At 44.7% G+C, this 27,893-nt stretch overlaps 1 protein-coding gene across 7 annotated transcripts in view; it reads right to left on the bottom strand.

The window, feature by feature from the left end:
* Rgs6 (regulator of G protein signaling 6) overlaps positions 1-27,893 on the bottom strand; it is a 586,626-nt gene that overhangs the window by 57,564 nt on the left and 501,169 nt on the right. For all 7 annotated transcript variants that reach the window (XM_040275504.2, XM_078050459.1, XM_078050462.1 and 4 more), the window contains exons 8-13: positions 26,564-26,640; positions 24,144-24,225; positions 22,867-22,941; positions 21,255-21,353; positions 19,889-19,950; positions 8,551-8,661 (exon numbers count right to left, since the gene is read on the bottom strand). In XM_040275504.2, the coding sequence (XP_040131438.2) occupies positions 8,551-8,661; positions 19,889-19,950; positions 21,255-21,353; positions 22,867-22,941; positions 24,144-24,225; positions 26,564-26,640 (506 nt within the window). The remainder of the gene's footprint in view (positions 1-8,550; positions 8,662-19,888; positions 19,951-21,254; positions 21,354-22,866; positions 22,942-24,143; positions 24,226-26,563; positions 26,641-27,893) is intronic.

The raw sequence follows: 27,893 nt of genomic DNA, 5'->3' as shown, positions 1-27,893 counted from the left end.
TTCTTGCCTAATTCTCTCTTATTGGAATGGAAATGTCTATCATATACCTCTCCCACCACTGGAATTTGGAAGCATATCGCCTGTTGGTTTCACAGGTTCACAGCTAGAAGGAATTTGCCTCAGGATGAATTGCATCTTGAGTCTCACCCGTATCTGCTTTAGATGATATTTATATGAGACTTTGGATCTTCAATCTTAGAGTTGATATTAGAACAAGACTTTGGGGGGTTGTTGAGATGGGATAAATGTATTTTGTGTGCTGGAATTTATCAATTGGGGAGGAGGTCAGGAGTGTTTTAGGTTGAATTTTGTGTCACTCCAAAATTCATTTATTGAAACCCTGATCCCTAATATGATGGTATTAAAAGAGGGAGGATTGGGGAGGTAATTAGGTTATGAGAAATGGGACTAGCATCTTTGTCAAAGTAACCACAGAGAGCTCTCTGCTATATAGAGTCCCGGTGAGAAGATTGGCATCTACAAACTCGGAAGTGGGCCCTCACCAGACACCAAACTGGCTGTCGTCTTGATGTGAGACTTTCCAGATCCCAGAAGTGAGCAATACATTTCTTTTGCATATGAACTCCACACATCGGTGTACTTTTGATATACCGTCTGAATGGATTAAGACAAGTTATTAGAAAAATTATGAAATAAGAAATAATTCTTTAAGAAAAAAATATACAATACCCCTATCTGAGGCCAATACTATGAAGAAACAATAACAATTTTATTAATACTCCAAGTACAGCCCGAGGGGCCTGAATACTTCAATGGGGAGTGGTCCAGTTATCTCTTCCTATGAAAAAAAAAAAAAACCCTATCCTGAAACTCAGAAGCTTTTAGAACAGTAATTTATGACTTGCTCTCACTATCCCAGGTTGACTGGGCTCTATGGGGAAGTCCTGATTTATAGTCTTTCATATAGATGTAGTCAGAAGTCGGAAGGGGTCATCTGAAGGTTGGCGTAGGCTGGACTCCAAAGGGCTCAACACTTGGCCGTTGATGTTGGATTCTGGTGGAGAGCTCAGCTCAGGTGTTGACTGGAACGTCTACACATGGCCTCCCCAATGGCTTTTCATAACATGGCAGATGGGTTCCAGGAAGAAATGTCTCCAGAGCAAATATTTCACATGTCCAGAGTAGAAGCCATTAGGTTCTTAGAATGTCCCTTCTGCTGCAGTCTTGGCTGAATAAGATACCAGGATCAGTCCAGATGAAAAGAGAAGGACGGGTCCCCTCAACATCAGGGGGAGCACATGCATACAAAGAGGGAGTCATTGATGGGGCCATATTTGGGGACTGACTACCATAGAAAGGGGCTTGACTAATATCCTGGATTAATAGTTCTGCCAAACTCATTGTGCCCGGGCAGCTTTGGGATCATCTCTGCCTCTCAGTGGGTCCGGCTGGCTGGGAGCGGAAGCCTCTGGCCAAGCTAGACAAGCCAGCGTCCTTGAAGCCCTCTGCTGAAGTGCTTGACACCCAGCAGAGAGGGAGAGTGAAAACTGTCAACTGCAGAGAGCAAATTGCAAACCACAATTCTGCTGGCAACACCAGGTTTTCATGAGACCCACCATCTGGTTAATGGCACCACCCAAAACACTTCCCAGGGGCCTTCCCAGGATGCTCTTCTGGTGATGTTTAGACTGAAAAATTCTCTCCAGCTGCCATCTGCCAACTTTTGGCTGATCTTTCCTCAATGATAAGCTCTTGCTATCACTATTTTCTTTAATTAGACTTTATTTCCCAGAGTTTCCGTTGGATAGACTTGAGGTATAATTTACTAGTGCTTTAAAATGATCTTCTTGCTGGGCATGGTGGTTGCTGCCTATAATCCCAGTAACTTGGGAGGCTGAGGCAGGAGGATTGCAAGTTTGAGGACAGCCTCAGCAATTTAGCAAGACACTGTCTCAAAATAAAAAAAAATAAAAAAGGACTGGAAAGGTAGCTTAGTGGTAAAGCACTCCTAGGTTCAATCAAGGCAATAGATAGCCTTGTATTCCCTCTGAATATCTGCTTTCTTATTCTTGGACTCTTGGATCCAATAGCCTCTCTGAGAAGAGATCCAAGAACAATGTCCTCTTATTTATATTACACCCTGCACTATTTGCCTGTCCTTCTTTTGAACTGTGGTTTTTGTCCTTTGCTGTGCTGACTGTAAGCTTCCCTCAGCAGAGACAGTGTGTCCTTCACCTCTGTAGAATCCAGACATTGTCTGCGATGTCCCTGACCCTGGACGCTACAGAGAGTCTACCTGGACCTTCTGCAGCTCAGGAGAAGCTCAAGCCCAGCTCAGATAAACCCGGATTCCCAGTGGAGTTGTTGTCCCCCCACCCCCCGCCCACTGTCTCTCCTCATCCACACACTTGGACCCACATCCACCAGCGCCCTTCTTCACCCACAGTGTCTGGGAGGGTCTTTACTGAAATTCCCAGGTCTTAAGAAGGGGCCACACGTCGCACTTCTGGCAGCTGACAGTGTAAAAAGTCACATATTCGACACTCTTAGTTTTGCAAAGCCCTTGGTCACTGGATGCTGGAATAGTCCTGGCCTTGCACAGAGACCTAGTTTCTATCATCATTCCGGCTTCTCCCTCCCCCAGGAACAGAAGATGCGCCTGTCTCGTTTTCTCCCTTGGCACAGCACTCGGTCTCCCTTTGTTGTTTGAATCTGCCGACACCCCTACCCACAGGGATGATTTTCTGCCCCCTGGTGGCTTAATGCCCTTTGCCAAGCGAGGAGGAATTCTAGTGCCAGGTGGAGGAGAGCAGGTTTTATTTACCTCGCTACCTTTGTGTTCTGAGGACTTCTTGCTCAGAATGCAGCACAGAGTAGGTTTAGGTACCTATGTGTTGCATTAAACTGAAAGAAAAAAAAATTATCTTTTGATGGTTTTATTAGTCATTTTCAGCCTTTCCTTCATGGGCGGGGGCCATCCTTAGGCTAAAGTGTGATGTTGGCACTGGGCCCACACTCCGTCTTTCCACCAGCACCGTTGCCAGCGCCCGAGTGGGGACAAGAATCAGAACTACATTTTTGCTTGCATCTAGATGCTGCTTATAGGTGGACGGGACCTGCAGCTGTCTTAGGCTAATATTAAATTAGAGGCTGAACACCAAGAGCAAAAGAGGCTCTTAAGGACAGGCAGCCCCCCCCTGGGGGTAAAGTGCCGAATAGGTTGGGATCAACCAAGTAGCCGGGTGACCATCATTGCCCCAAAGTATTGCATGCTTCTTTGCTGACTTAAGAACAAAGGAGGAAATTCATTTTATCACAGTGAATTAGGCTTTTAGTTCTCCTTCTTTTCTGAATACCAATGAATGACCAAAGGAAGAATCACTCACTTATCCATAGCCATCCAACCTGCACTTCTGAGTGCCTACTAAGTGCCAGATAGAGGTTTAGATGCTAAATTAATTGCAAGTGCTTTTATACTTTGATGAGTTGTTGAATATTACATCCTTTCTCCACGAACCCCCCGCCAACTCACTGGGGGAATGAGCAGCCACTTTAAATCGGGCAGTCACAGAAAGTTTCCCTGAGGAAGGGACACCAATGACAAGGAGACGTGAATGAGAAGGAAAGCCAGCCCAGGGGAAGAATGGTCCAGGAGGGGAACAGTAAGACTCCGAAGTTCAATGAAGTTCAGTATTTAAAAGACAAAAACAACCCCCGCCCCCCCCACCCCGCCGCCCCAAGCCCATAGTATGTAGGAATAAATGGTTCCTATCAGCAGATGATAAGTTTGAGGAATTTCAGAAAAGGTATAAAGCAGATGGATCAAATTCATGACAAAGCTGATCAAGAGCAGTCTATGATGCCAGTAGAGTCATCAAAGACAGTAGCTGGGCAGGGGCTGGGGACAGAGCTCAGTGGCACAGTGCTTGCCTAGCATGCCCAAAGCCCTTCCCAAAGGCAGCTTGGGGAAATGCCAAGCTCTGGTGGCAGGACTGGAAACAGAGGCCACGGCTGGGCATTAGACAGGGGACTTATGGAAGAAACTCAGTACAGAATAAGCGCCACATGGAAGAAGGGGTTTGCTAAGTAAAGGGGGATGCTTTTTGTTCAGTTTCCAACACAAGCAATAAGACCAGGGCAGTGCCTCTGCTAACCTACAGCAAGTACACAGCGAAAAATCATCTGAGCAGCGCAGAGACCTCTAAAGACACCCCAGCTTTCCTGCTACCTCCAGTTGCTTTGGCAGATCTGACTGGGCTCCCCCAGGGCCCATCACAGAGGGAGAAGAGTGGACTTCTTGGGGAGCACCCGAGGAGGGAGCTGAGGGGCAGTAGAACCTCCATCTGGACCTGACTCAGGGCAGAGCACTTGTCCTGCTGAAGAAGGTGGGGCTCTGTCTCCCAAGGACCCCACAGCTGGGTCTTAGAGCTCTGAGAGAGAATCCAGTCTCTCAGTCTGCTCTGCATTCAGAGGGGACCCTAACAATTTACCCAAGCCCTCCCACTGAGACACATGGGGTGGGGGGCCCTATAGTGGTAGAAACTGCTCAGAGGAAAGCAGCCAGAGGCAACTCAGGGAACCACACTAGGAGTCCCCAAACCATGGTGTGTCCCAGAATCTCCTCCAGTGCTTGCTGAAGATGCAGGTGTCAAGGGCTGGGCATGGAACACTGTGGTAAAGTACCTGTCTAGCCTATGCGAGGCCCTGGGTTCAATCCCCAGTACCAGAAGGGAAAAATTTTTTTAGATGTCCAGAGCCGCTCCAGGGCATGTTTTTGGTTTTTTTGGGTTTTTTTTTTTGTTTGTTTGTTTGCATGTGTTTTTAATGTTCACAGTTTGAGAACCATTGACTTGCATAGTTGCTGAGCAAGCTCTCAGCACCTATTGATATTGTTTCCTAACCCAAGACTATGGGGGGAGATTAAAAGAAAAAAATAAATAGCAAAGACCTTCATTTACAAAAGTCAGCGGTCCTCCAAGTCACTGGGATGTGCAAGGAATCTTCTGCTCCGAGCAGGGATTGGAGCTATGAAACAATGATCCTCTGATCAGTGGTTGCCAGGGACCCAGACAAGGGGGCAGAAATGGAATGGAGATATTTAAATACAAGATAAGGGAAATAAAATCTGTATCATGCTCTCCGGGGGATTCAGAAGGATAGACATGAAGAGAGCAGAGCAGACTGCTAAGAACAAAACCCAGCCAGCACCATCAGGAGGGAAAGTGTGACTGTTGCCACCCCTCCTAATCTCAGTGGGAAAAGAAAAAGTCACCAAAGCAAAAAATCACAGAATGGACACCACTGAAACCCACACTGGGGACTCTGAAGAGCAGCAATTCCAGAGGTTCTCTCCTTTGAGTATAGAATGAAAAGACTAAGAGTTGGAAATTAAGATTGGGAAAAGATAAGAGAGATGGCAGCTCCATTCTGGAAGTCAAGGATTCCTACCAGAGGATTTCCTGAAAAGAGAGGGTAGAATGGAAAAAAAGAGAAGGCGTGATTAAACAATAAAAAAAAAAAGGAGAAAGATAAAAGACCCTGAATTCAAGAGAGATATAAGTTTTTGGATCAGAATGAAAGAAACTACCCGAATCATGTAGAAATATAAATAAAAAGAGATGCACATTGACATACGATAGAAGTTCCAAAATCTAGCAAGTTCATGTACATCTGGAAAAGAATGGGATGTGGAAGAGGTGAATTAAAAGTTTCTGCTTTTAATTTTACATATTTCACTCTGTGTGTTTTTATTTTAGTGACATTTTTAATTAAAATATTTCAAAGTAACATTTTCTTTAATAGAGCTACAAAAAAAAGTTGGCATAATGAGAGAAATAGACAAACTCTAGATAGGGCAGAGGGGTGGGAGGGGAAGGGAGGGGGCAGGGGGTAATTAATGATGCTGGAATGTGATGATCATAACTATCCAAAGTACAGGTATGAAGAGACGAATTGGTGTGAATATACTATGAATACAACCAGAGATATGAAAAATTGTGCTCTATATGTGTAATATGAATTGTAATGCATTCTGCTGTTATATATAAATTTAAAAAAAATTGGCATAAAACTTGACTAGTGAAGCAAAAGTCAGGGAAGTGCAAGGAAAAAGAAACAAGAAGAAAGAATGATATTCAGAAAATATAAAGTTATCAGGAAAAAGATACAATAAATGATCAAAGTAAATTCGGAGGTTATCCTTCCCAATATCCAAAGCAAAACAGCATTAGAAAAAATGATCTGAGGACATTATAACCGTCAAATCAAAAAGAATGGACATCCAGTAGCCAGGTGAAGACTCTCGAATATATTAATAAAGAAATAGAAAGTTAAATGAGACTCTCCCCGCCCCAACCTATTGGATTTGCAAAGTTAAAATGCTTGGGTTTGTAAGGATGTGGGGAAACAAGAACTTTCAATGAGGGTGTGAAAAAATTTGTTGTAGTTTTGCTCAAGAGGAATCTAGGCACATGAACTAAAATTAAAATATGTGTACCATTCCCAGAAATTCTACTCCTGGAAAATTTATATTAAAGAAATAATTGGACTTGTGTACAAGCGATGTTCTTTGAATCATTGTTAATGTTATAGAAAAAGACATGACTTAAATATTTATGACCCAGGGATGGATTAAATATATTTTACTTCACTCATGCCAGGGGATATTATGCAGATATTTAAAAATGATAAGGTGACTCCATGTGGGCTCACATGAAAAGATTGCCATGATACATTGCCAATTAAAAATATTGAGCAGTATATATAGATAAAGAACCCAATTATACTAAAGAGTAGGATATTTTATATGTGTACAAATCTAAAGGGATAGACACTAAATCAGAGGTTCCCAAACTTTCTGAGTTCATGACACCCTTAGTGAGTTAAGTTTTTCATGGTCCCCTTGGGCCAGAAAAATCCCTAACAGTTATTAAGTTCAGGATCAAATCAACTTAATATGTATTTATGTACTTATGTGAAGTGCAAAAATTGAAAGAAAAAAATTTCTTTCTTTCTTTTTTTTGGTACTGGAGATTGACCGCAGGGGCATTCAACCACTGAGCCACATTTCCAGCCCTATTTTGTATTTTATAGAGACAGAGACTCACGGGAGTTGTTTAGTGTCTTGTTTTTGCCCTATTTTGTATTTTATTTAGAGACAGGGTCTCACTGAGTTGCTTAGTATCTCGCTTTTGCTGAGGCTGGCTTTGAACTCGTGATCCTCCTGCCTCAGCCTCCCAAGCGGCTGGGATAACAGGCATGCGTCACCTTGCCTGACTATAAATAGCCAGCCACAATTGGAAACCTGTTGTGACTGCACATTTTCTCAAACTTTGGAATCAGATTGGATTCTACCACTCTCTTTTCTTCTCCCAGGTCGATTTTTATACAATATTAACTTTTTATCCCAGAAACTGCTCTGAACAATCTAGACTTGCAAACATGTGACATCATTGAGAAGGATGGAATACGCTCTGTGGTTGACAGGGAGCTACCCTGAGCCTGTAGCTTACGCCGTCTCTGACAGCTGTCCGACATTGCTCTTCCCATCAACCATTTAGTCCATGGTAGCCCTAGCTGCCCCCTGCAGCTTGGTAACGAGGGCATCAGACTATAAACAGAGCTTCTTCCTAGAGAATGATAATGGGTGAGAGGGAGAGAGGATTTTCTTCTTTGGGCACATATGGATTGTTTTTTAAACTTTTCATAATAAGCCTTTATGACTTTTACTAATTCTTAGAGGGTTTCTCCATTTCAAGAGAAGATGCCAGAAAAACAACCAAAAAAACCCCAAAGAACAAAAAAACAAAAGTGGAAGAGAAAGTGAGTGTGACAGAAAAATGAGAAAAGAAATGTCATCCAGCTGGGGGGGGGGCAGGGCAGAGGTTTCGAAGGCACAGAGCGCAGAATCGTTTACGCGCCTCCTATAATTTTGGAAGGGGTCCAAGACTCTCTGGGCTTCCCTGGTTCAGCGATTAAGTAGCTACACCTGTTCCCCTCACAGGGCAGGAGCGCCTGGGTGATGGAATTACTGCTGCCAGGCTGTCCAGAAGAGCAGAGTGATGACATTCACAGCCCTGGAACCCCCTGCCTGGTGCAGTCCTACCGGCCACATACTAAGCTGTGTGACTTTGGACAAGTTCATGAACTCTGCTGGGCCTGAGTTTCCTCATCAGTTCCATGGCAAGAGTAATAATGTTTAATAATGTTTATGTGCTGAGAGAATTGAAGACACCTACTGTGTGATATGGCCAGTACAGAGCAAGTGAGTGCCAGCTAACACTGCCACCGCCTGCTAAGAAGAAAACATGGATTCTTTTTTTTTTTTAATAGGAAAAAGTGAGTGACTGCCCAGTTATTGCGATGCACAAAGGGTCAGAGAGAGAGGTCAGAGGGAAGCCACAAGGACCCACCTACAAATCAAAGCTCTAAGGAGGTAGAAAGCTGGGACAAGCAGAACTCGGTCGGGGATTCCTGGCAAGGTTCCTGTGTTAGCAATAAAACGCATCAGATGAAGATAGGGAGTAGGTGATCTCATAGTTTTTTTCCCCCTGCAACCCGTCCGCTCCCAAACCTTAAAACATTTTTTACCTCATCTCTATGTCCCATAAGGTGATGTCATCACTGATCCAGGGATTAGATGGCTCCGCGGGCGTTATGAAAGGATCATATTCCACATACTGCTCCGTGTAGGCAATTAAGCTGCAGGAGGGAAGCACAGAAAGGCACTGACTTCCCGGAAAAATGGCAACTCTTTTCCCATAAATATGAGAGCAGTGTTCCCATGACTCTAAATTAAAAAAGAATGTTTCTACTCCCACTTCTGACCAACCAAACTGCTTTCACTAGTCCTTGTTCCCTTCTGGTTATGAACATCAGCTCTGCATCCTATGGCTGCAGTCATAGTATACAGATGAATTTTAAGACCTCCCCCGCCCCCGTCCTGGTTTACCTGCAGCTTAGCGCACCATCTTGACCTGCTTGTGCTAGCCTTACGGATGCATTGGTCCAAACCTGCTTGAATTGCCTTCCTGCAAAGACCACAGGTCTCAAGGCATCAGGAGCTCACAGAAGACACTATGTATGGTTCTGCCAGGTGGCTGACCCAGCATTCACAAACAGGGGACTTTCTTATGGGAAAGTCTTTTAAATCCTGGCACACCACAAGGAGTTCACATTTTTCCAAAAAGCCATTTCATTTTTCTAGTTATAATTACAACCTAATAGATATACTAATATATAATGTAATTAATATATAATGTGAAACAATTAAATAGTACTAAATGGTTGTAGGTACCCCCCTAAAAAGCCGTTATTGTTTTCTCTTATCTCTTCTTCCAGAGGCATCTATGTTCTATCTTCTGTTCCTTCTAGAATTTACCTGTCTATTTTATCAATAAAATAGATAAAATATTCTGTTATTATATTGCTGTTCTCAATTTATCAATTCTAGACAAGGATTTAACTTCCTACTCACTAGTCTCCCAGTCCGCCACTTCAATGTTCTTCCAAATAGACTTGTATAACTATTTTTGTTAAACCAGTGGCCAGTGTCCACATTATTAAACTGGATAAAATTGTTGCTCAGCCTAGTAGCTAACTACTGTTTTCCAAGTGTCTTGAACAAATGTATAAAACACTTAGCAAAAATGTTTTTCATCTTAGACACATGAGATATCAGTTCTCTTCCTATCCCCTAGAGATCTTCTCCCCTATCTCCAGGAAGTCCTCTTCTCCATAGTCTGTAGCTCTCTTTTCCCCAACATGGACTGTTATGTCCATAGACCTGAAGCAAAATCATCATCCTGAGACTTCCGTTACTTCTATTGAAACCTCATTTCTCGGATTCTGTGTCTGGATCTTGGTTTATATATCACATTGTCTTTATCTATTCATATGTTGAAGGGCACTTATTTGGTTACATAGTTTAGCTATTTTGAGTTCAGCTGCTATAGACATTGATGTGACTGTGCCACTGTAGTATTCTGATTTTAAGAACTTTGGGTAGGGTATTAAGCAAGGAGTCGGATAGCTGGATCAAATAGTGGTTCCATTCCAAGTTTTCTGAGAAGTCTTATACTGCTTTCATAATGGTTGTACCACTTGGCAATCCCACCAGCTATGTACGAGTGTACCTTTCCCCCCACATCCTCACCAACATTTATGGTTGTTTGTATTCTTGATGATTGAAGATAGAACGTCTTTTATCTAATTACTTACAAGTTACGGAGGAGGCCATCCCCTGCTGGAGTACTGGTCCAGGTTGGAAGACCTTAGATTTAGTTCTTTAATTACTCTTATCAAGTTTACGATATATTATATAATAGCCTTGTTGAGAGGTAAAAAAAAATAGGAAAGCATTTCAAAGTAATCTTGAAATCCTCTATAATCATCACATATATGATTGAAAGCACCATTCCAGGAGAGGTAGATCATGTGTCCTGTAAGTCCTCTATAGGCCCTTCAGTGTTTTTCATTGAATTTTAAAAGGCTAGAGAGCAACTATTGAAGTGGGAAGTGCTGCCTGGTGACTCAAACCACAGTGACACGCTGGCTTCCAACCAGGTCTCTTTTTGAGAAATTTGGGAGTATCTGGAGAAGGGGTGGTGTGATGGTTAATCTGAATTGTCAACTTGATTGGATTAAGAGGCTTATGAGTGTGTCAATGAGGGTGTGTCTAGCAATGATTGGCATGTGGGATAGCCAACTGAAATGGAGACCCTCCCTAAGTATGGGCAGCTCCATCCAATAGGATGATGACTTGGATGGAGTAAAAGTTGGAAGAACAAAGACTGCAGCAGATGCAAGCTCAATTCTTCTTTTTTCTTTTTTTGTGGTGCTGGGGATCGAACCCAGGGCCTTGTGCATGCAAGGCAAGCACTCTACCAACTGAGCTATATCCCCAGCCCTTAACTCTTCTTGAATGGGTTCTTGATTGCTGCTATGATTGTCTGAGGCTATGGGACTCTGGCTTCTTCACTCTTCCAAAGTGGACTCTGCCAGTGATTCTCCAGAAGCCTTTGGTCTTGGACTAGGGTAGCACTGTTGATCCCTCTGGTTCTGGGGCTTCAGCCCCTTGGACTGTTGTGCAGCTACTAGTTGGTTCAGCTCTCCAGCATACAGATGGCCACTGTGGACTTTCCAGCTTCTGGTTGTGTAAGCCATCCTAACAAATCCCCATTTTATAATTATCTGCCTGTTGATTCTGTTCCTCTAGAGAACCCTGACTAATACAGGTGGTGAGATTTAATGGTGATCTTGGTTCAAGAAATTGTGGTCCTAGGCAGGATGTTGGAGCCACCCACGCCAAGAAACGAGATATGGGTGAGCAGGCACCGAAGGTACTTCTGGGCTTTAGCTTGGTTCTACTCATCCACTGAGAGCTGCAGCATGATGTGCACACAGGGAACATTTAGGGGCTGCCATGGACCCATTTGTAAGCTCTGTTCCTGGCCCTGGTTGATTTGCTCAGAAACAGATGCCTACCCCGAGTGGGGTCAATGTTCTCTTTTTCCGGCTTCAGCACTGGAAGTGATACCGTCACAAAGACAGGAGCTACAGGTGGTCACATTTCCTACCACTCATCTGTAGTGAAACAGACGGAGGCTGTGTGGAAAGTGGAGAAAGAGCAGGGGTGAAGAAGGAGCCTCAGAGGTGCTTGAAAGCCCTGGCTCTGACTCTTTGGAGCGTCGTTGCGTGGCCATCCATCCCAGAGTTCAATCTGCAGCATTGTATTCCAAAGATCTGTATAGGCTTTATTTTTTGCTGAACCAAAATCAAACTGGGGTTGCTTGGCTTGAAACCTAATCAATACATTGAAAGGCGGGTGACAGGGAGGGGAATATGGAGGCATGTTCATATTTCTTTTGTAGCACTGGCCCAGGAGGCTCCCTGTCCCCAAGAATATGTGCTTCCTGGGGTGCACAGACCACAGGATGAACAAAGTCTGCTCAGGAGGCACAGAACAAAGAAAAGGCCAGGCAGGCAATGAAGGAGACGGCCAGGATCAATACCCAAAGCCAATACTAATGACCACAGAAAGACTTGGGGAAGGACAGCGAAAGCATAAGGGAAAGTACAACAGAGGCAAGGTAAGGGGCTTTGTGGGAGGCCCCCCACCTACACGGATGCATGTGGCAGAAAAGCAGGAGGAGGAGGAGATGGAAAATAGAAAATAAACATAAGAAATCTAGAGGATGCTCATTAGGAACAGTATTTCCCACTGGGCTTCTTTAAACCTTCTTGCATCCTTGTCCCTGACACCTTCTGATCACTCTCTGGTTTTCTTATTTTGAAGTTCTTGCATCAGTAGAAGGTGCTATCTATCAACCTTTGTCAATGTGCCACCCACCATCACTGGGGTTTTGAACTGGCCCCTGGGTGGAGGTGCAGAGCTGGCTGATCTGTCCACATACTCCTGCTCCCTCTCTCTGGAGTAGCTGGCACTAATCAGCAGATGCTGCCGTGGAGACACTCTGATCAGTCGGCCATTTAGAAGACAGCGTTCGGCACTCCTGATGTCATTAAACAGCACACAGGTCTATGGGTCACAGGGAGATGCTCGCACTGAGCTAACGGCAAAGTCCAGTTTCCAACTCCATTAACCAGTCATGGGGTGCTAAATGGTTATTAATTCAAAACCTTCTCGATTTAGAATGCGATTAGGGTCCACCTTGGATAGATAAACTTGAAGAAGAAGGAAATGATGAAAGGGAGTTTAGAAAACCTTTCGTCCAACCACTTGGAAAAATCTGGAAAAAAGTTTTGGATGTGATCCTTTCTTTCTGAACAACAGCAGCAACAACAAAAAAGGTTGACATGACTGGGTTACAAATAATGTGACTTGTAAATAAAGAGACATTTGGCCTTGGAGTTAGAGGAAGAAGAGATGCGGCCCCCCAGGTGGAGTGACGCTGAGGAAGGCATCCCAGGAGCTCAGTGCACGTATGTGGGGTTTGGTTTGCAGAGTGGGTAGGAGAGGAGATGAAGAGGCACCAACGTGGTTATTTTTCAAGGGAGAACAAGGCAAGGAGAGAAAGGCACAGTGACGCAGGGACCATCATTTCCACTTTAGTAGTACAGTGGACATGTGCTAAGGCGTTCCTGAAGTCCCAGCCTCCAAACATGCTGGAAAACGGACATGGAGGGTGCAAGGGACCAGGAGGAGGACGTGTGTCGCCTTCTCCTTGGTGTGTGCAGTTTCTAAACCGATACACGAAAGGGAGGTGGAACAGAAGGAGGACCTGGTGAGAGAGAAGGAAAAGCAGGACAGAGAGGAAGTTGGGTTCCCATCAGTTAGTTAATTAGGGTTTTTCATGTAGGAGAAGGTGGGGAGGAGAGAGGACAGATAAAGAACTCCCTTCCTAGCACCTCAGGAGGCTGAGGCAGGAGGCTCCCGGGTTCAAAGCCAGCCTCAGCAACTTAGTGAGGCCTTCAGCCACTTAGTGAGACCCTGTCTCTAAATAAAATATAAAAAGGGGCTCAGTGGTTAAGTGCCCCTGGGTTCAGTCCCTGGTTACTCCTCACTCTCTCTCCAAAGAAAGACAGACAGAAAGAATTCCTTAACCATTGGTCACCCGGAGGAAATCTATTCAATAGAGAAACTTGGGATGAGTGAAGGGACTTTGGGCCCCTCAGAAAGAAGAGCAAATGCCAGGAAAGGTCTCCTGGACCTTTTTTCCCTGTACACTACAGATTCCAGGTCCTGGTCTGGATGCGGTGACTCTGGCTATAAAGGTTACCTCTGGTCTTTTTTTCCCTGTCTCCTCAGTTGGACTGGGAGAAAGGAGAAGCAAGGACCTCATGGTTTCTGGACTCACACAAGAGCAAAGTTGTAATGAATTCTTTGGCCTCCTTTTCCCCCTTCCCTTGAATCCATCATTAGACATTAAGTTCACGGACTTCTATCACCCCGGCAGGTTTTTAATAGAGCCTTAGGGTACTCAGTCCCTTGCTGTCTTATCTCATTTCATTAATTACATTTCATGATCACTGCAGGTCAGGAGGCAGAGGAGAAACCAGCACCCAATTTCAGGGAGCAGCGGCAATCTCAGAGATAGGCAAGCAGGATGATGTTAAAAAAAATCAATGCAGCAGTCAGCCATGACTCACACGTGGCTCCCGGGAATGGGCGAGGATGAGTCAAGCGCAGACTCAAAACGAAACAACTTGATCTCTTCCTGTGCAGGCAGTGTTATGGGGTCCCTGGGTGATGGTGACCGTGGCGTAGCTCAGCACCACGGCGGATAGGAAGAACCTGACAACATGATGAACAGCTTGGAGCTAAAATGTACAGTTCTGTATTCTTGAAGTTGGTCTGTCAAGCGCTGTTAGGCTTGGGTGAGTAGAAAAGAGACTCTGCTGGGGACTCTTGCAAAGAGGAGGAAGACCTCATTTATTTGGCACCTTTGATTTTCCAGAGAACAGAGACAAATGACCAAAGGAGCCTCTAAGGGGAGTCTACAGGGGAAATAAACTTCAGGCCTCAAAATTCATTGTCTGTCATGAAAGATAGCACACGACACAGAGAAGGCTCTTTGTTCTGGCTTTAGGATTAAGGCTAATACTTGGTTATTTGGTTTCCTAGTGTGTAAGATTCAAATTTCAAAAATGGATTCCATTGCCCTAGACCTTGAATTGAATCTGGGATTATGTCTTGCTTTATCCCATAAAATTCAACAGAAAATGACAGAGGGCCAGTTCCAAGCCTCAAGAGGTTTTGCCTGCTTCTTCTCTCACTCTTGTAATCCCACTGTCCCCGTGTGGACAAAATCAAGCCAGCCTGCTAGAGTCCAAGTGGAGCAGAGCCCAGTTGTCCCAGTTGAGGACATTAGAAACCTGCAGAAGCCAAACACGTGAGACAGTCCAGCCAAGATCAGCAGAGTAGCCCCCGTAATCCACAGCAGCATGAACACACATGGCTGAGCCCATGCAGCCAACTGGCCCATGGACATGTGAGTAATATAAAAGGCCTATACAGGGTTGGGATGGTGGCTCAGAGGTAGAGCGCTCACCTAGCGTGCATGAGGCACTGGGTTCAATCCTCAGCACCATATAAATATAAAATAAAGATACTGTGTCCACCTAAAACTAAAAAAAAATACATATAAAAAAGGGCCTATACAGCAGTCCTCCCTTATGGATGGTTTTTCTTTTTTGTAGTTTTGGTTATCCATAGTCAATTGCAGCCTAGAAATATTAAATGGAAAACTCTAGGAATGAATAATTCATGTTTTAAATTGCTTGCTGGTTGGAGTAGTATAATGAAATCTTGAGCTCTTCTGCTCTACCCAGGACATGAATCATGTCTTTGTCCAGCGTATCTATGCTGTATATGCTACCTGCCTGTTAGTCACTTAGTAGCCATCTGGGTTATCAGATCCACTGTCATGGCATTGCAATGCTTGCAGTCCTTGTTTTACTTAATAATGACCCCAAAGTGCCAGAGTAGTGATGATAGTAATTCAGAGAAGCCAAAAAGAAACCATAAAGTACTTCAAGTGAAAGGTGAAAGTACCCAAAGTTATTTAGAGAGACCACATTCATGTAACTTTTGTTTGGATTGTTTTGTTTTATTATAGGTTATTTAAATCTCTTACTGCACCTAATTTACAAGTTAAACTTTACTACAGGTATGTATGCATAGGAAAAAATAGTATAGAAAGTGCAGTACTAGCTGCAGTTTCAGGCATCCATTGGAGGTCTTAGAATGAACCCCTTGTAGATAAGGGGAGAATACTGTAGGTTTTAAGCCACCATATTTTGGGGTGCTTTGATAGTTATCCATAGCTAACTGACATAACCAGTCAGCCACAGATTGGGAAGGGATGTTGGTTAGGAAGGAAGGGCTGCTAGAGACAAGCATGTGGATAGGAAGAAGGAAACAAGCCCACACTAAAAACCTAAAAACAGGGACTCAAAGAGCAGAATGGTCTGGGGCCATCTGGGGAAGGGAAAGCAGATTGTGGCACCTCTTCAGATCCTGATCACTGACAGAACTTTACAGCACAATATAAGGACACCGGCCCAAGTCATCCAGAAGTAACTGAAATGTAGCATCCTCTCTTTAGGAGGGCTAGTATGCAAATGATCTTTAAGAAAGATTTTCACTTAAAATAGTTAAAACCAAAAGCGTAAGTATTCAGTGGTCTTTGTCTGGAAAGTTCATTTGTGTGTGAAAGGAAAACTGATACCTCAGGTGGGCTTTGGTGCTGCTTCTGGGTACAAAAGGGAGCCTGGGAAATGCAGCTTGGTCACCAGGATGCTAGGATTCAGGGGCATTTTAACATTTGTGGGGACAATGGGCAGAATATTTGAAATTGGGGTGACCTGAGAAAATTGTGCACAAGAGCCAGTCTTCTCTCCCAGGAGGCTCCAGATTAGCAGTGCCATGGAAGCAGAGGAGGGAGCCACCTGAAATGTGGGCTGCAGCACCAGCCTCTGGCTGAGTGGGAGACAGAGAAGAAGAGGGGGGGTGGGAAGAATTGCATTAGCCTGTCCTGTTGTTAAAGGTTTGCATCTGAACTGTCCCCTAAAGGCTCATGTGTTGAAGGACTGACCTCCAGTGCAGCAATCCTTGTTCAGAGGTGGGGACTTGGGAAGTGATTGGGTCAGGAGGGCTTCAACCCAGCAGTGGATGAATCCATCGAGGAATTACTATTTGAAGGCCTTATTGGGAGGTGGGGAAACTGCAGGTGGTGAACCCTAGTTGGAGAAAGTAGGTCTCTGGAGGTGTGCCCTGGAAGGGTATTGTCCCTTACCCTGTTTCTTTCCCCTCTGTTTCCTGGTTGCCATGGAGTGAGTGGCTGTCCCCTGCCATGCTCTTCCACCATGATGTTCTGCCTTTGTGTTGGACCCAGAGCCATGGAACCAGCTGACCTTGGACTAAACCCTCTGAAACCATGAGCCCCAATAAAATTTCCCTCCTCTAAGTTGAACTTCTCGGGTATTTGTCACAGAGGTGGAAAGCTAGCATACCTGTGCATACCTGTGCTCCTCAGTTCATTCCATCTCACACACCTGAATCCTGCTCCTTTCCAAAGCACCATTCGTCACCTTCACATCCATCGTGAGGGTACTGAGGGCCAAGCACCAGACCAAGCTCTTGCCTGCCAACTAAGCACCACTACCCTCTTTCCTTTAAAGAGGTGGAAAGGAGGCACAGAGAGAAATGGCTGAGGGGGAGCCAAACCTCCACGGCTGTCCCCATCCTGTAAATGGTAGTCTATGCGGCTCCTGTAGTTTGCAAAGCTCCTTATTCCCTTCCAATTAGGTCTGTCTGTGCTCTTAACCCCACGCTGACTCTTGTCTTTTCAGAACAGGGCCTTTGCTATCACCAGCCTGCCCAAACTCAGGGAACTAAATGGAAAAAATATGGGGCACTCCCCTCTGGGGGATGCAGTCCTGACTAATTACCACTTATCACCTGGGGCGGGCCCAGCTGTGTGGCCCACCTGCGAGAGCTCACTTGCCCCTCTGGCTAGCTGCCAGGGCCACCTCCTTGGCCTCACCTCCGTGGAGCCCAGCCAGCTGACAGACAGACCAGCTCCGGGGATGCTTTATCTCCTTGGAACACCCGGCTTCCTCTCCCTCCTCCCCCCTATCTGGGAGTTTCCTTGTGGCTCTAGTGAAAAACCTCCTGTCATCTTGAAGAGTTGCCAGTTATTGCTGCTGAGAATAAAACCCAGCCTCCGCTGGGGTCAGGCTCCTGGAAGCTTCTAGCTGGGGAGTGAGGCTCTGCGGTTGGACTAATCCCTTGATGTGAGCAGCTCTCAAGCATAATTAGACAGTCCAGGTGGGCTCCTCCCTGTGAGCCGGTAAACAAACAAACAATAGGAGGCTCCAGGCCCCGCCCCCTCCCCACCTGGGCTTTCTCCCTGCCCTGGCCTCAGCACACCTGGTTCAGGTGCTTCCTCCACACCCCAGAGATAAGGCATAGCTGGCGACTCTTGGGTCAGTTTGAGATTCTGAGGAGCTGCCAATGGCTTCACCAGATTCTCAGAGATCAGATGAGTGAACACGGAAGATTATCCAAAATGTAGGTTCCTTAGGTCTACCAGAGGATCCGAATCCCTAGGGCAGACGCTTGGGAATTTTCACTGTTGAACTTGCTTAACGGCCCTTCCTCCCACCCTGCCCAACACACACACACACACACACACACACACACACACACACACACACACACACCCCTGGGTTGTGGTGCTCAGACCACTGAATATTGGCATCGAGGCCAGGGGGAAAGGGTCTCCTGCCTCCACTGCAAACTCTAAGGAGCCCTTCCAAGGCCAGACCTTAGCCCTGCTAGCCCACAGGCCTCACAGTGTGCCAGCACATCAATTTCTGTCCCTGTTTCACAGAGGAAGAGGCGTGTAGTTCCTCAGAGCTCTGAAACCAGTGCATTGGAGGTCATTCAGCCAATTTCCTTCTCAGCCCTTCTTTGGGGGCAAAGGCACCAGAGTGAGACATAAAAACCACTTTCAGAGTCTGGTGCTCTGGCCTGAGCCCTGCACGATGATGATGATGATGATGATGTGTGTGTGTGTGTGTGTGTGTGTGTGTGTGTGGAGGGGGGGGCGTAACTCTGTAGCCGGCAGAGTGAGCTGTGACTGTAATTCTGGAACCGGTGGCAGTTGACTGTGAGTGGGGCTCTAATCATTAGCAACCTCTGGAAGCAACTGCTTTAGGGAAAGTAGAAAGTAGATTCTCAGTGGGGGTGATTTTGTACCCCCTTCCCTACACCTCTGGCAATGTCTAGAGACATTTTTGGTTATCATAACAGTGCGTGCAGGAACTCCTGGCCTCTAGTAGGTAGGCATCCTGGATATTGTGAAATATCCTATCGCGTATTGGACATTATAAACACAATGAGCAATTCTGGCCCAGAATGTCAACGGTGCCACTATTAAGAAACCCTGGAATAGATATAACATGCTAACATGCCACCAAAGACATGAATCCAAATCCACAGATGTCCTTGGCCCTCAAAGGCAGAGTGTTAATTCAGGGTTTTGATTTGGGAATGAAATTTTCTTAGCTTCCATTTGTCATTATTTATCTAAAGGTGTGGATGGATCCGGGGGTGGCAGGGAAAGGCTTACAGGTGGATCGTGCAGTCCCCTAAACAAGCCACCAATAAACACTAAGACCCCATTTAAACCCTTGATTTCTCCAGAAATTGGTCACTGGTTAAACGGCAGCATTTGGATGAACAAATGTTCAGTTCTGGACCGCCTGATTAGATTTATTCCATACGGATTCCCCAGGTGGTCTCCCATCTTCACCAAAGAGTTCAAAAAAACACACCATTTAGTTGATAAAATTGAATCTCCCACGAGTTAACGGAGTGGAACCAGCCACTGGTGCAGATTGAAGCACAAATGCTCCTGTGAAAACCAGGCTGGGGGCTGGGGGGGGGCAGATATTTTCCTAACAGTTGATTCGATGCAGTTCAGTGGTTGATGGTGTGTGGAAGCAGAACACCTCCGGAGGATCCAATCCCCTCCTGTTTACGTGGCCAGCTCCTCAAAGGGCACACAGAATTTCTTTCCCCTATAAAGTGAATCTGGGCATTTTACAGCTGGAGAGGGAGCGATTCCATTTGAATTCATCAAGAGGCAGAAGGCAAAGAAGCATGCTGGAGCTTTTAAGGACATTCTTCCCTGATTGACAAGGTCCTGGGGCCACCCCCTGAGAAGTTTTAGCCACAGGACATTTCTTGACATCCTTCAAGAGAGGCCTGTTATCTTAGCTCCATTCACACGGAGTCTGCTTCTTTCTTTCTTTCTTTTTCTAATATGTCAGTTTAAGGACTAACTCCATTCTAACTCTCCAAGTTGAACACACTTGTTAATGATAAGCCTGTAACATTCCCACCCCCCCTATAAACTATATAAAAAGAAAGCAGTAAAATTATTGAGGAAAAACATACCTTTCAGCCACTTTGGACATTTTCAAACAGTGTCTATCAATCTGTGCATTCAAAAATGTTATCTGGGGGAAAGAGAGAACAGAGAGGTTGAAGACCAAAAGAGAATTCTTTTCCCCCCAGTTCATTCCACTAGCCCAGATCCGCCATTTCCACCAAGAGCTGAATACCTCCTCTGGCAAGACTTCTCCTGCCCTCTGGCTTTGCACGCCTCCAACCAACATCCTAGGATACTTTAGGATTCTCACTCTATAATTTAGCCGAGGGCATGTACTTGCCTGCACTGTTATAATTTAAGTCTGGATTCCCAAAAGCTATTCCTAAAACTTGAAGGCAACATAGATTCTACAAAGCTTAGGAACAGTACAGAGTTAAGATGTGCACCGTAAAAATCGATTTTGCCTGAATTCCAGTGGCCATCCCTCTGCCCACCTTTCACACACGTATTGCCCTGTGTGCTTGGCATGTTTGAATCGATCATCAAAGAGCCACATTGCAGATGTCTGTTTCTTCTTCCTGACCTAATAATAAACGTGCCAAGGGAAGATACCCAAAAGTTTACTCTTTAAACCCATCCCCCTGCAGAGGCTGGGAAAGCATGATACAAAGAGTAAGCCTCAAAGTTGCCTCAGTATTAGTAAATATCAGAAGGGAGTGATGTAATTAAGCATTCTCTGTTGATCTGGGCTTCTCAGAATGTGAAGAAGATGATATTAAATCAAATCATGCTCAAATGGCATTGGGATAGGGCTGACTTTATTCTTTTATTTTTAAATACATTTAATGCCGAGGATTTAACTTGAGGGTGCTTTACTACTGAGCTACATCCCAGCCTTTTTTTTATTTTGTATTTTGAGACAGGGATCTCACTAAGTTGCTCAGGGCCTTGCTAAAGTTGCTGAGGCTGGCCTTGAACTTGCAATCCTCCTGCCTCAGCCCCTCCTAAGTTGCTGGGTTTACAGGTGTGCACCACCACACCGGGCTATTCTTAAGCTTTCCTTCTGAACCACAGCAATAACATTGGTGTTGCTGAGCTGGTGGGGGTCTCTGGAAGCGCAATGCACTTTTAAGGGTCCTGGGACATGATCCTCTTCCTCCCCCAACTCCGCAGCAGTGGGTGGGAACCCGGACCACAGGGGTCAGCCCCAGCATGGTGACTACTCATTTTGTACTTCTTTAAGAACTGTTGTTAGTGGAGACTCTTCCAGCTTCTCATGGGTTGTTCTCACTGCACTCAAAGGTTCCAGTCTCCCACTGATGGATTCCACAGTGGTTTCCAAGCTCTCTCAATCTTGAGAGGTGAAGGTGAAAGGGGATTTTAAATCAACCCTGTCCTGTCCTGGGAGGGCAGCTGTGGCGAATCACTCACCTGTTTCCGGATGTCCTCTTTTGTAGTTTTCCTAATTGGCTGACTGGGTATGTGCACAGGACTCTGAGACTGGGACTCTTCGGTCACACCGTACACGGACTAGAAGAAGCAAGAATAAGATCATGTACCTTCAGAGTTGAGGGGTGGCGAAGGGTCAGTTAGTCTAACCTCTCATCAGATTCTTCCAGGTCCCTCTATGACATCCACACCAAAGTGACAGGCCTCTGCTTGAATTTCTCAAAGGATGTGAACTCTGCCTCTTGGGGCATCTCATCTCATTTTTGAGTGACAGCTGCTAGGAAATCCTTCCTTTTGTCAAGTTGAAGTGGTCTCCTTGCATGTCACTGTTTTTCCAGATACGGCCCATGAGCCATCTGTGAAGAATCACCTGGGGGCACTTGGTAAAGACACATCCCACGGAGCTCCCCCCACACCTGCTGTGGGTAGGTTGAGGATCTGCACTTTTATCAAATGTCCCAGGTGATTCCGGGGCTAAAGAAAGTTCAAGAACAACTGCTAAAGGTTATATGCAAAAAATCCTTTCTAAATTTTCTGCACGGCAGCAGATGACAGGCCCATCTGGTACCAAATTGAGATGCGGCATTTCAGGTTTTCTTTTTTAAATGAAATGGATTTCTGGCCTCAGTTTCTTTGCTTGTCTAAAAGCTATGGCTCTTTTTAAAAGTGGTTCCTAGTGTTGGGAAGAGACTAAAGGCCACCTTTTGTGTTAGGAAAGAAACAAAGCCCTGAAGGACTCACAGGGTGTGGCTGACATCTATAAAATCAGGAAGGGTTCCTATAAGGTGATAAGGTCCATGGGTCCATAAAATTCTAGATATTAGAGTTAGAATTAGGGACTTTAAAGATTAAATGAGAACATTTAAGACAAGGACTAAAATAATTTAAAGTATAATTCAGTAGGCATTGTTATCTCAGTGACAAACAAAATACATAGCCGATTGAAAAGTTGTGTGATTGAAAAGTAGATTGAAAAATTCCACACCTGACCTCATGTGACAGGTTACAGTTAAAACGCAGGCCCACTAAAAAAAAAAAAAAAAAAAAAAAAAATTGTATAAAACTACCTTCAAGGCTATGTGTATATGAAACAAATTTTGTGTTCAGATTTGGGTCCCATTCCCAAGATTTCTCGTTATGTATATGCAAATATTCCAAACTCTGAGAAACATAATCCAAAACCAGAAACATTTCTGGTCCCGAGCATTTTGGATAGGAGATACTGAATCTCTGTGTGTGTGTGTGTGTGTGTGACTTCAGGATGCCCTGGGGAAACCTCAGTCTGGCTTAGCTGGCCTCCTGGGGGCTCCTGACCAGCCTGTTTGTTCCCTAAGATGGCCCTCCTGGCCTGGTGGCTTATTGACGGGTTTCATTTCCACCCAACTGTGGGCTCTGTGAGACCCTGAAGCCCAGCAGCAAACATGGTACCCAGCACCCACCAGCCACTCAATAGATACTTCTAGAATTGACTAATAGAATGGTTTCAAAAGTTATAATAGGACAGATTTCCAAATAGAAAATTATCACGTGGAGAATAACAGAAACGGAAGGGCTATTGGCACCAAGAAGTTTGAACTCAGCTCAACGAGCGAACCTTTTTAACCTTTTGTGGATTCTTCAAACGCCGACATTTTCTGATGTCCATTTCTGTGGTGTTCACACAGCCTGGCTGAGGGAAGAAGATCGTATAAATTATTTAGCCCAAGTAACACCATCAGAACAGACCTCTAGCTTCCCCGTTACGGATCTTCATGAAGGTTTTCATTGGGCTATAATGTAGGCTCTTATGTTCCTGTGCGAACGCCTCATTCTGACCTTCTGGTAAGGATGATATGGGGCGGGTATAGTGGAAGGTTTCTAAGAGCAAACTTATTATTCAAGTGGCAAGATGGCCAGATGCTAAAATTTATTTGTAACCTGAATCAGTATTTTCAACGATTTAACAGATATGGATAGGATGCCAAAGATATAGTGCATGAGCCCAGACCAGGTGGAATAAGGTGACGTTCTGCCTTCTTACTTCAGGCCTCATACGGTAAACCAGTCTGTTTAGAATTTATGGGGCACCAAGTTTTTTTGCATTTCTGGTTTTTTGGTTGGTGGTTTTTCTGTTTACAATGGTTCCCAAGCAGAGTGCTAGAGTGCTGTCAGGCCATCCTAAGTGCAAAATGGCTTGGATGTGCCCTAAGGAAAAAATACGAGTTAGATGAGCTTCACTCTGGAATGGGTTATGGCTGTGAGTTCAATGTTACTGAACCAACGGTTCATGTGTTGGTTCATGTTAAGTAGAGAGATTTTTACACAGGAACAAACATTCAGCAAATTTACATATTGAACAGTTGACAAAAATGGGACCCGAGGCTCACAGGAACCCAGAGCTGTTCTTCTCTAGAGTGGATGCTTCAGTATTCACTGATTCAGTGTTCACAGATTCCTTATAAAAGGAACAGGACACTACTACAGGACCACTACTGTCAACAGCAAGAGCTAGCTGTACTCGAAAGACAAGAGGTTAGAGTTGAAAGACAATGGAAGTGGAAATTGTTAATTTAGGGGAATGTCAACTTCTGGGGCTCAAAGTTTTCCCGGTAGAATTCTTATCACTCCTCCATTTCCATTTCCATTTTCATGAATGGATATCTTTTTAAAGGGTGGCAACTGACATATTCTGGAATATCTGCTGAGATTTTCTAAATGAACGGCCAAACCATTTTACAAAGCATAGCACTTTTTAAAAGAAAGAGACACCTGATCACTAGAGACAGCCTTTTCTTTGTAGAGAAGAAAACAGGAAAATGAAAACACACACACACACACACACACACACACACACACACACACACAGGGAGAACTAAAGTACGGCTTTCTCACCACTGGTCTGTGGACATCCCAAAAGGCACGTTCCTGACTATCCAAAATTTTCCGTTCCGTCTTGTCCTTTTTCCGATCTATCCTGAAAGAGAGGTAGTAAGAGATTTTTGTCCCCCACCCTGACCCTTGCCCCAGTTCTCTGCTCTCATTTCTAGAAGCTAAACTGCACACAAGGATGTGGTCCCTGCTCTGTGCAGGTGTACGGTTCCCTCCAGGAAATCAGGGCAGGATTATAGATTGCCATATAAGTGCAAGAACACGATGGACCCATGGGAAGAACAAGAATGAAGTTGTCCCCTAAAGTGTCAAGATCTGGGTTATTGAGAACTGAATTACCCGTTGACACACCCCTTCCCTTTGAAGTGAATTCTGACCTCACACGTTTATAAGAAGGAATATGACTACGGGTTTGGCAGGGTTCCATCTCAAATCTGAAAGTTTACTTTAGATTCAGAGCCAGCAGAAATGTCTTGAAAATGCTGCAATTACGTATTTTAAAAGTCACTGAAGCCAACTTGTTTTCTCAAGGCAGAATAATGGCCCTAGCCTGTGACAAGATTTAGAAGGTGAACATAACCAGTCTCAGGTCGGGGAGACAGAAATTGCAAGAGAGAAATTACAGGTGACAAAGATAAGATTATTTATGTTTCAATCAGCACCTAGATAAAAGACTTTTTTTTTTTTTTTTTTTTTAAGCATGTGTTACTTCATATTATCTAAGTAAAAAGCAACTCGGATTAATTGCCGTGTAACTTCTGGTTCCCGGCTCTCTTGGGAGCACTTTAGTTTACTAGACTGAAATAAACCCGTAATCACCCCATGATTTTTGTGATAATTACTGTGTACTTAAATGGCCCACAATTATAATGCAATCACAGAGTTAATCAGAAAAGTTAATGGAGAAACGCCATCTATGTACAAAGTGCCGATGTCGATGTCCCCTCCCTTTATAACATGTGATGCCAATTGATTCTGCAAGAGCAAATTTGTGCTCCTCCCTGCTTCCCAGTGGCTTCTGAGTAAACCAGGTTCATTTACCCTGCAGCCCATACAAATCCCTCTTGCTTCCCACCCGTTCTCCCACCTTTGATATTGCCAGACAGTGCTTATTGCAGCTCAACCCCAGGGCCTGTGCCCACCTCCTTCTGGAACTGCTGGGAGAATTAGGGTAATCACCAGGTGGCTGGAATCCTGGGCAGGGGACAGGCAGAGACTGCAGAGGGAGGGTGACATCGATGACCGGCATATAGAGTACTGGACCAGCTGACCTTAGGTCATTTCACAACTGTGTCCACAGCTGCGATCCATCCTCCCCACGCAGCAGAGACCCAGCTCTAGGGGATGCGTGATGCCACCTGTAGAGCGTGAAAACCCACGGGGCCTGCTCATATGCAAGTGGCACCCAGAAAAAGGGGACTTGTATTCTCCCCACTCCACATCCCTGTCCCACCCCATCATAGTCCCACTCTACGGACACTGCTGTCGAAAGCAGATCCCATGGGAAAGGACAGAGGAGACCCTCCCACAGCAATGCCATGTCCCAGAATCACATGGATCTGGTTGATGGCTTTGTTTGTGGCCTCGGGGACATTTATTCCTCCTTCTTTATATTTCCTTTGAGAGGAAGAAATTTCTACTATATGTTCAGGGAGGGGAAAATATGAAAAAAATCCTTTCAACTTTTTTTTTCTTTTCTTCTCCTATTATTTTTTTCTTTTTTATGGAGGAAGAATGAGTTTACTTATTGGTGAATTTGAAAGAATAAATTGAGAATGCTCTGGCTGATCCCTCTCTGCCCCCGTCTGGGTCAGTCTGTCCGCAGGATATCCCTTCTCTGCATGCAGTAAACTTAGATGGGTCAGCTCAGCTCAGGTCTGGTAAGGAGCCCTACAGATACCTGTTTTTTGCCCCGGAAGTACAGATTTAATTTGGACTTGAGGCCACAGATCCAAAGCCACACTTTATCATCTTTCAATGAATGGACTCCCAATGTTTGACTTCTGCGTCTTATTTCACAAATGATTTTAAACTCCTACCCTTTTGAGAAAAAGAGGAGAGTGGCGACTTGTCTTCTCTAAAATGTCAACATGTTTTCCTCTGAGAACCAAATCTCCAACCCTACTGATTAGAAATCTTGGACAGATAGCTCTACCTTATAAGCAGAGGCTTATATCTGGGAAGGTCCCCTTGCCTACGGAGGCGCGTGCTTTTGAAACTATTACAGAGCTGCGTTGGTTCCAAGGATGAGATTCATCCATCCTGAGCTCACTTTGTACTCACTCTCTACTGTTCTGCCCTCCTGAGAGATCAAAGAGATGAATGACAGCTGGAAGCCTCCCTTCAGCAATCCCACCCTCACACCGTCTCCTGCTTCAGAGAGTCTTTTTCTCTCCGAGAGGGTCTCTGTTAGGTTCACCTACTTCACTTGCGCCTCTGCTTGCATAAAGATGAATTCCCACTTCCTTGCAAACGCCCTCTGGAGTCTTGCTAGGTTTTCCTAGGGAGAAGCGAAATCGACGACAAGGCATTAATCATCGTAAGTGAACTCATCGACACCCAGGCTTATTACAAGGCGGCCATCCATTTTGGTTACCCCCGACAAACAGCAGGGCCCTGCATTAAGTCCATCGGACATGAACACAGTTTGACTTTGCACCACGCTCTGCTTGTACAGAGCTGCACTATTAATATTCATTTGTACATCCATTAAGTTTGAAGTCTCTGTGGTTCGCCGGATACCTGTCCTCTGGTGTGTTTTTATAAGAACACAACTCACCTAGCCCTTGTTATAAAGGCTGCAGAACGTAATGGTGTGTGGCTGCTGGGAAAGGAATGACAGGGGCTTTGCAACCTGTTGGGTCTCTCCGAGAGCCAAATCAAAGATGGCCCTCTCAGGGACAAGCCTGGGAGGTTCACGGGAGAGGAGAACCCAGAGGACTTGGCACGAGCGATTTCTAAAGTGAGGATTCCAAAGTGGACCAAAGGGGGTGTTTCTCTTTGTGATTTTTCATAAAAGGAAAGCCCCCAAAACAGGAGAAAGGAAATCACCAAGGGTTGCTTTTAAAAATAATAATAATAAAGTATTTTCTCTAAGTCTGCAGACTTAGCTAGTAGAACATTAGGATTTGGTGAGGAGGGGAGTTTGACAGGCCCCTTAATGATCCTCCTAATTCTGATTAATGCAAGGCCAGAGCCCACATTATGCTATGTATTTTCATAGAGCTCATGCCAACACTAATTGATTACCCTCATTAGTGGATTATTAATATAAAGGGAGCTTCAACTGAAGAGCATCACACATGAACTCACAGCTATTACCAAAGCTTGGTGTGCAAGTACATCTAAAACTCTGTCCTTTTGACTTTCCACTGTTTCTAGGAAGCCAAGCTGGTGATGACTAAGTGTCCATCAGTTAAGGAGAGTTACATGTATGATGATAAAGTCACACCATGGAATACTAGGCAGCCATTAAAAATGATACTGTAGATTAGTATTACTGGTATGGAAAGTCTCCCCAGAAAGTATCGTATAGGACTGGGAGAGAAGTACCAGATATAGTAATGTTTTTGGCATAATTCTATATTTTTTTTGTAAAGAAAAAAATGTATGCATAGAAAAATTGTGGTGGTGGGAAATCACAGGTTGTTCTCTCTCCTTTTTTTTACTGTTTTTTTAAACTGTTTTTTTTTACTGTTTGAATTTTTATTTTCTACAAAGGGAATATAACCAGAAAATTTTAATACAATGACT

Source organism: Ictidomys tridecemlineatus, chromosome 5 (genome assembly GCF_052094955.1).
Source record: "Ictidomys tridecemlineatus isolate mIctTri1 chromosome 5, mIctTri1.hap1, whole genome shotgun sequence".
In the NCBI taxonomy this organism is placed as follows: domain Eukaryota; kingdom Metazoa; phylum Chordata; class Mammalia; order Rodentia; family Sciuridae; genus Ictidomys; species Ictidomys tridecemlineatus.
The sequence above is the reverse complement of the archived record's forward strand: the minus strand, read 5'-3'. Positions and strand labels throughout refer to the sequence as shown.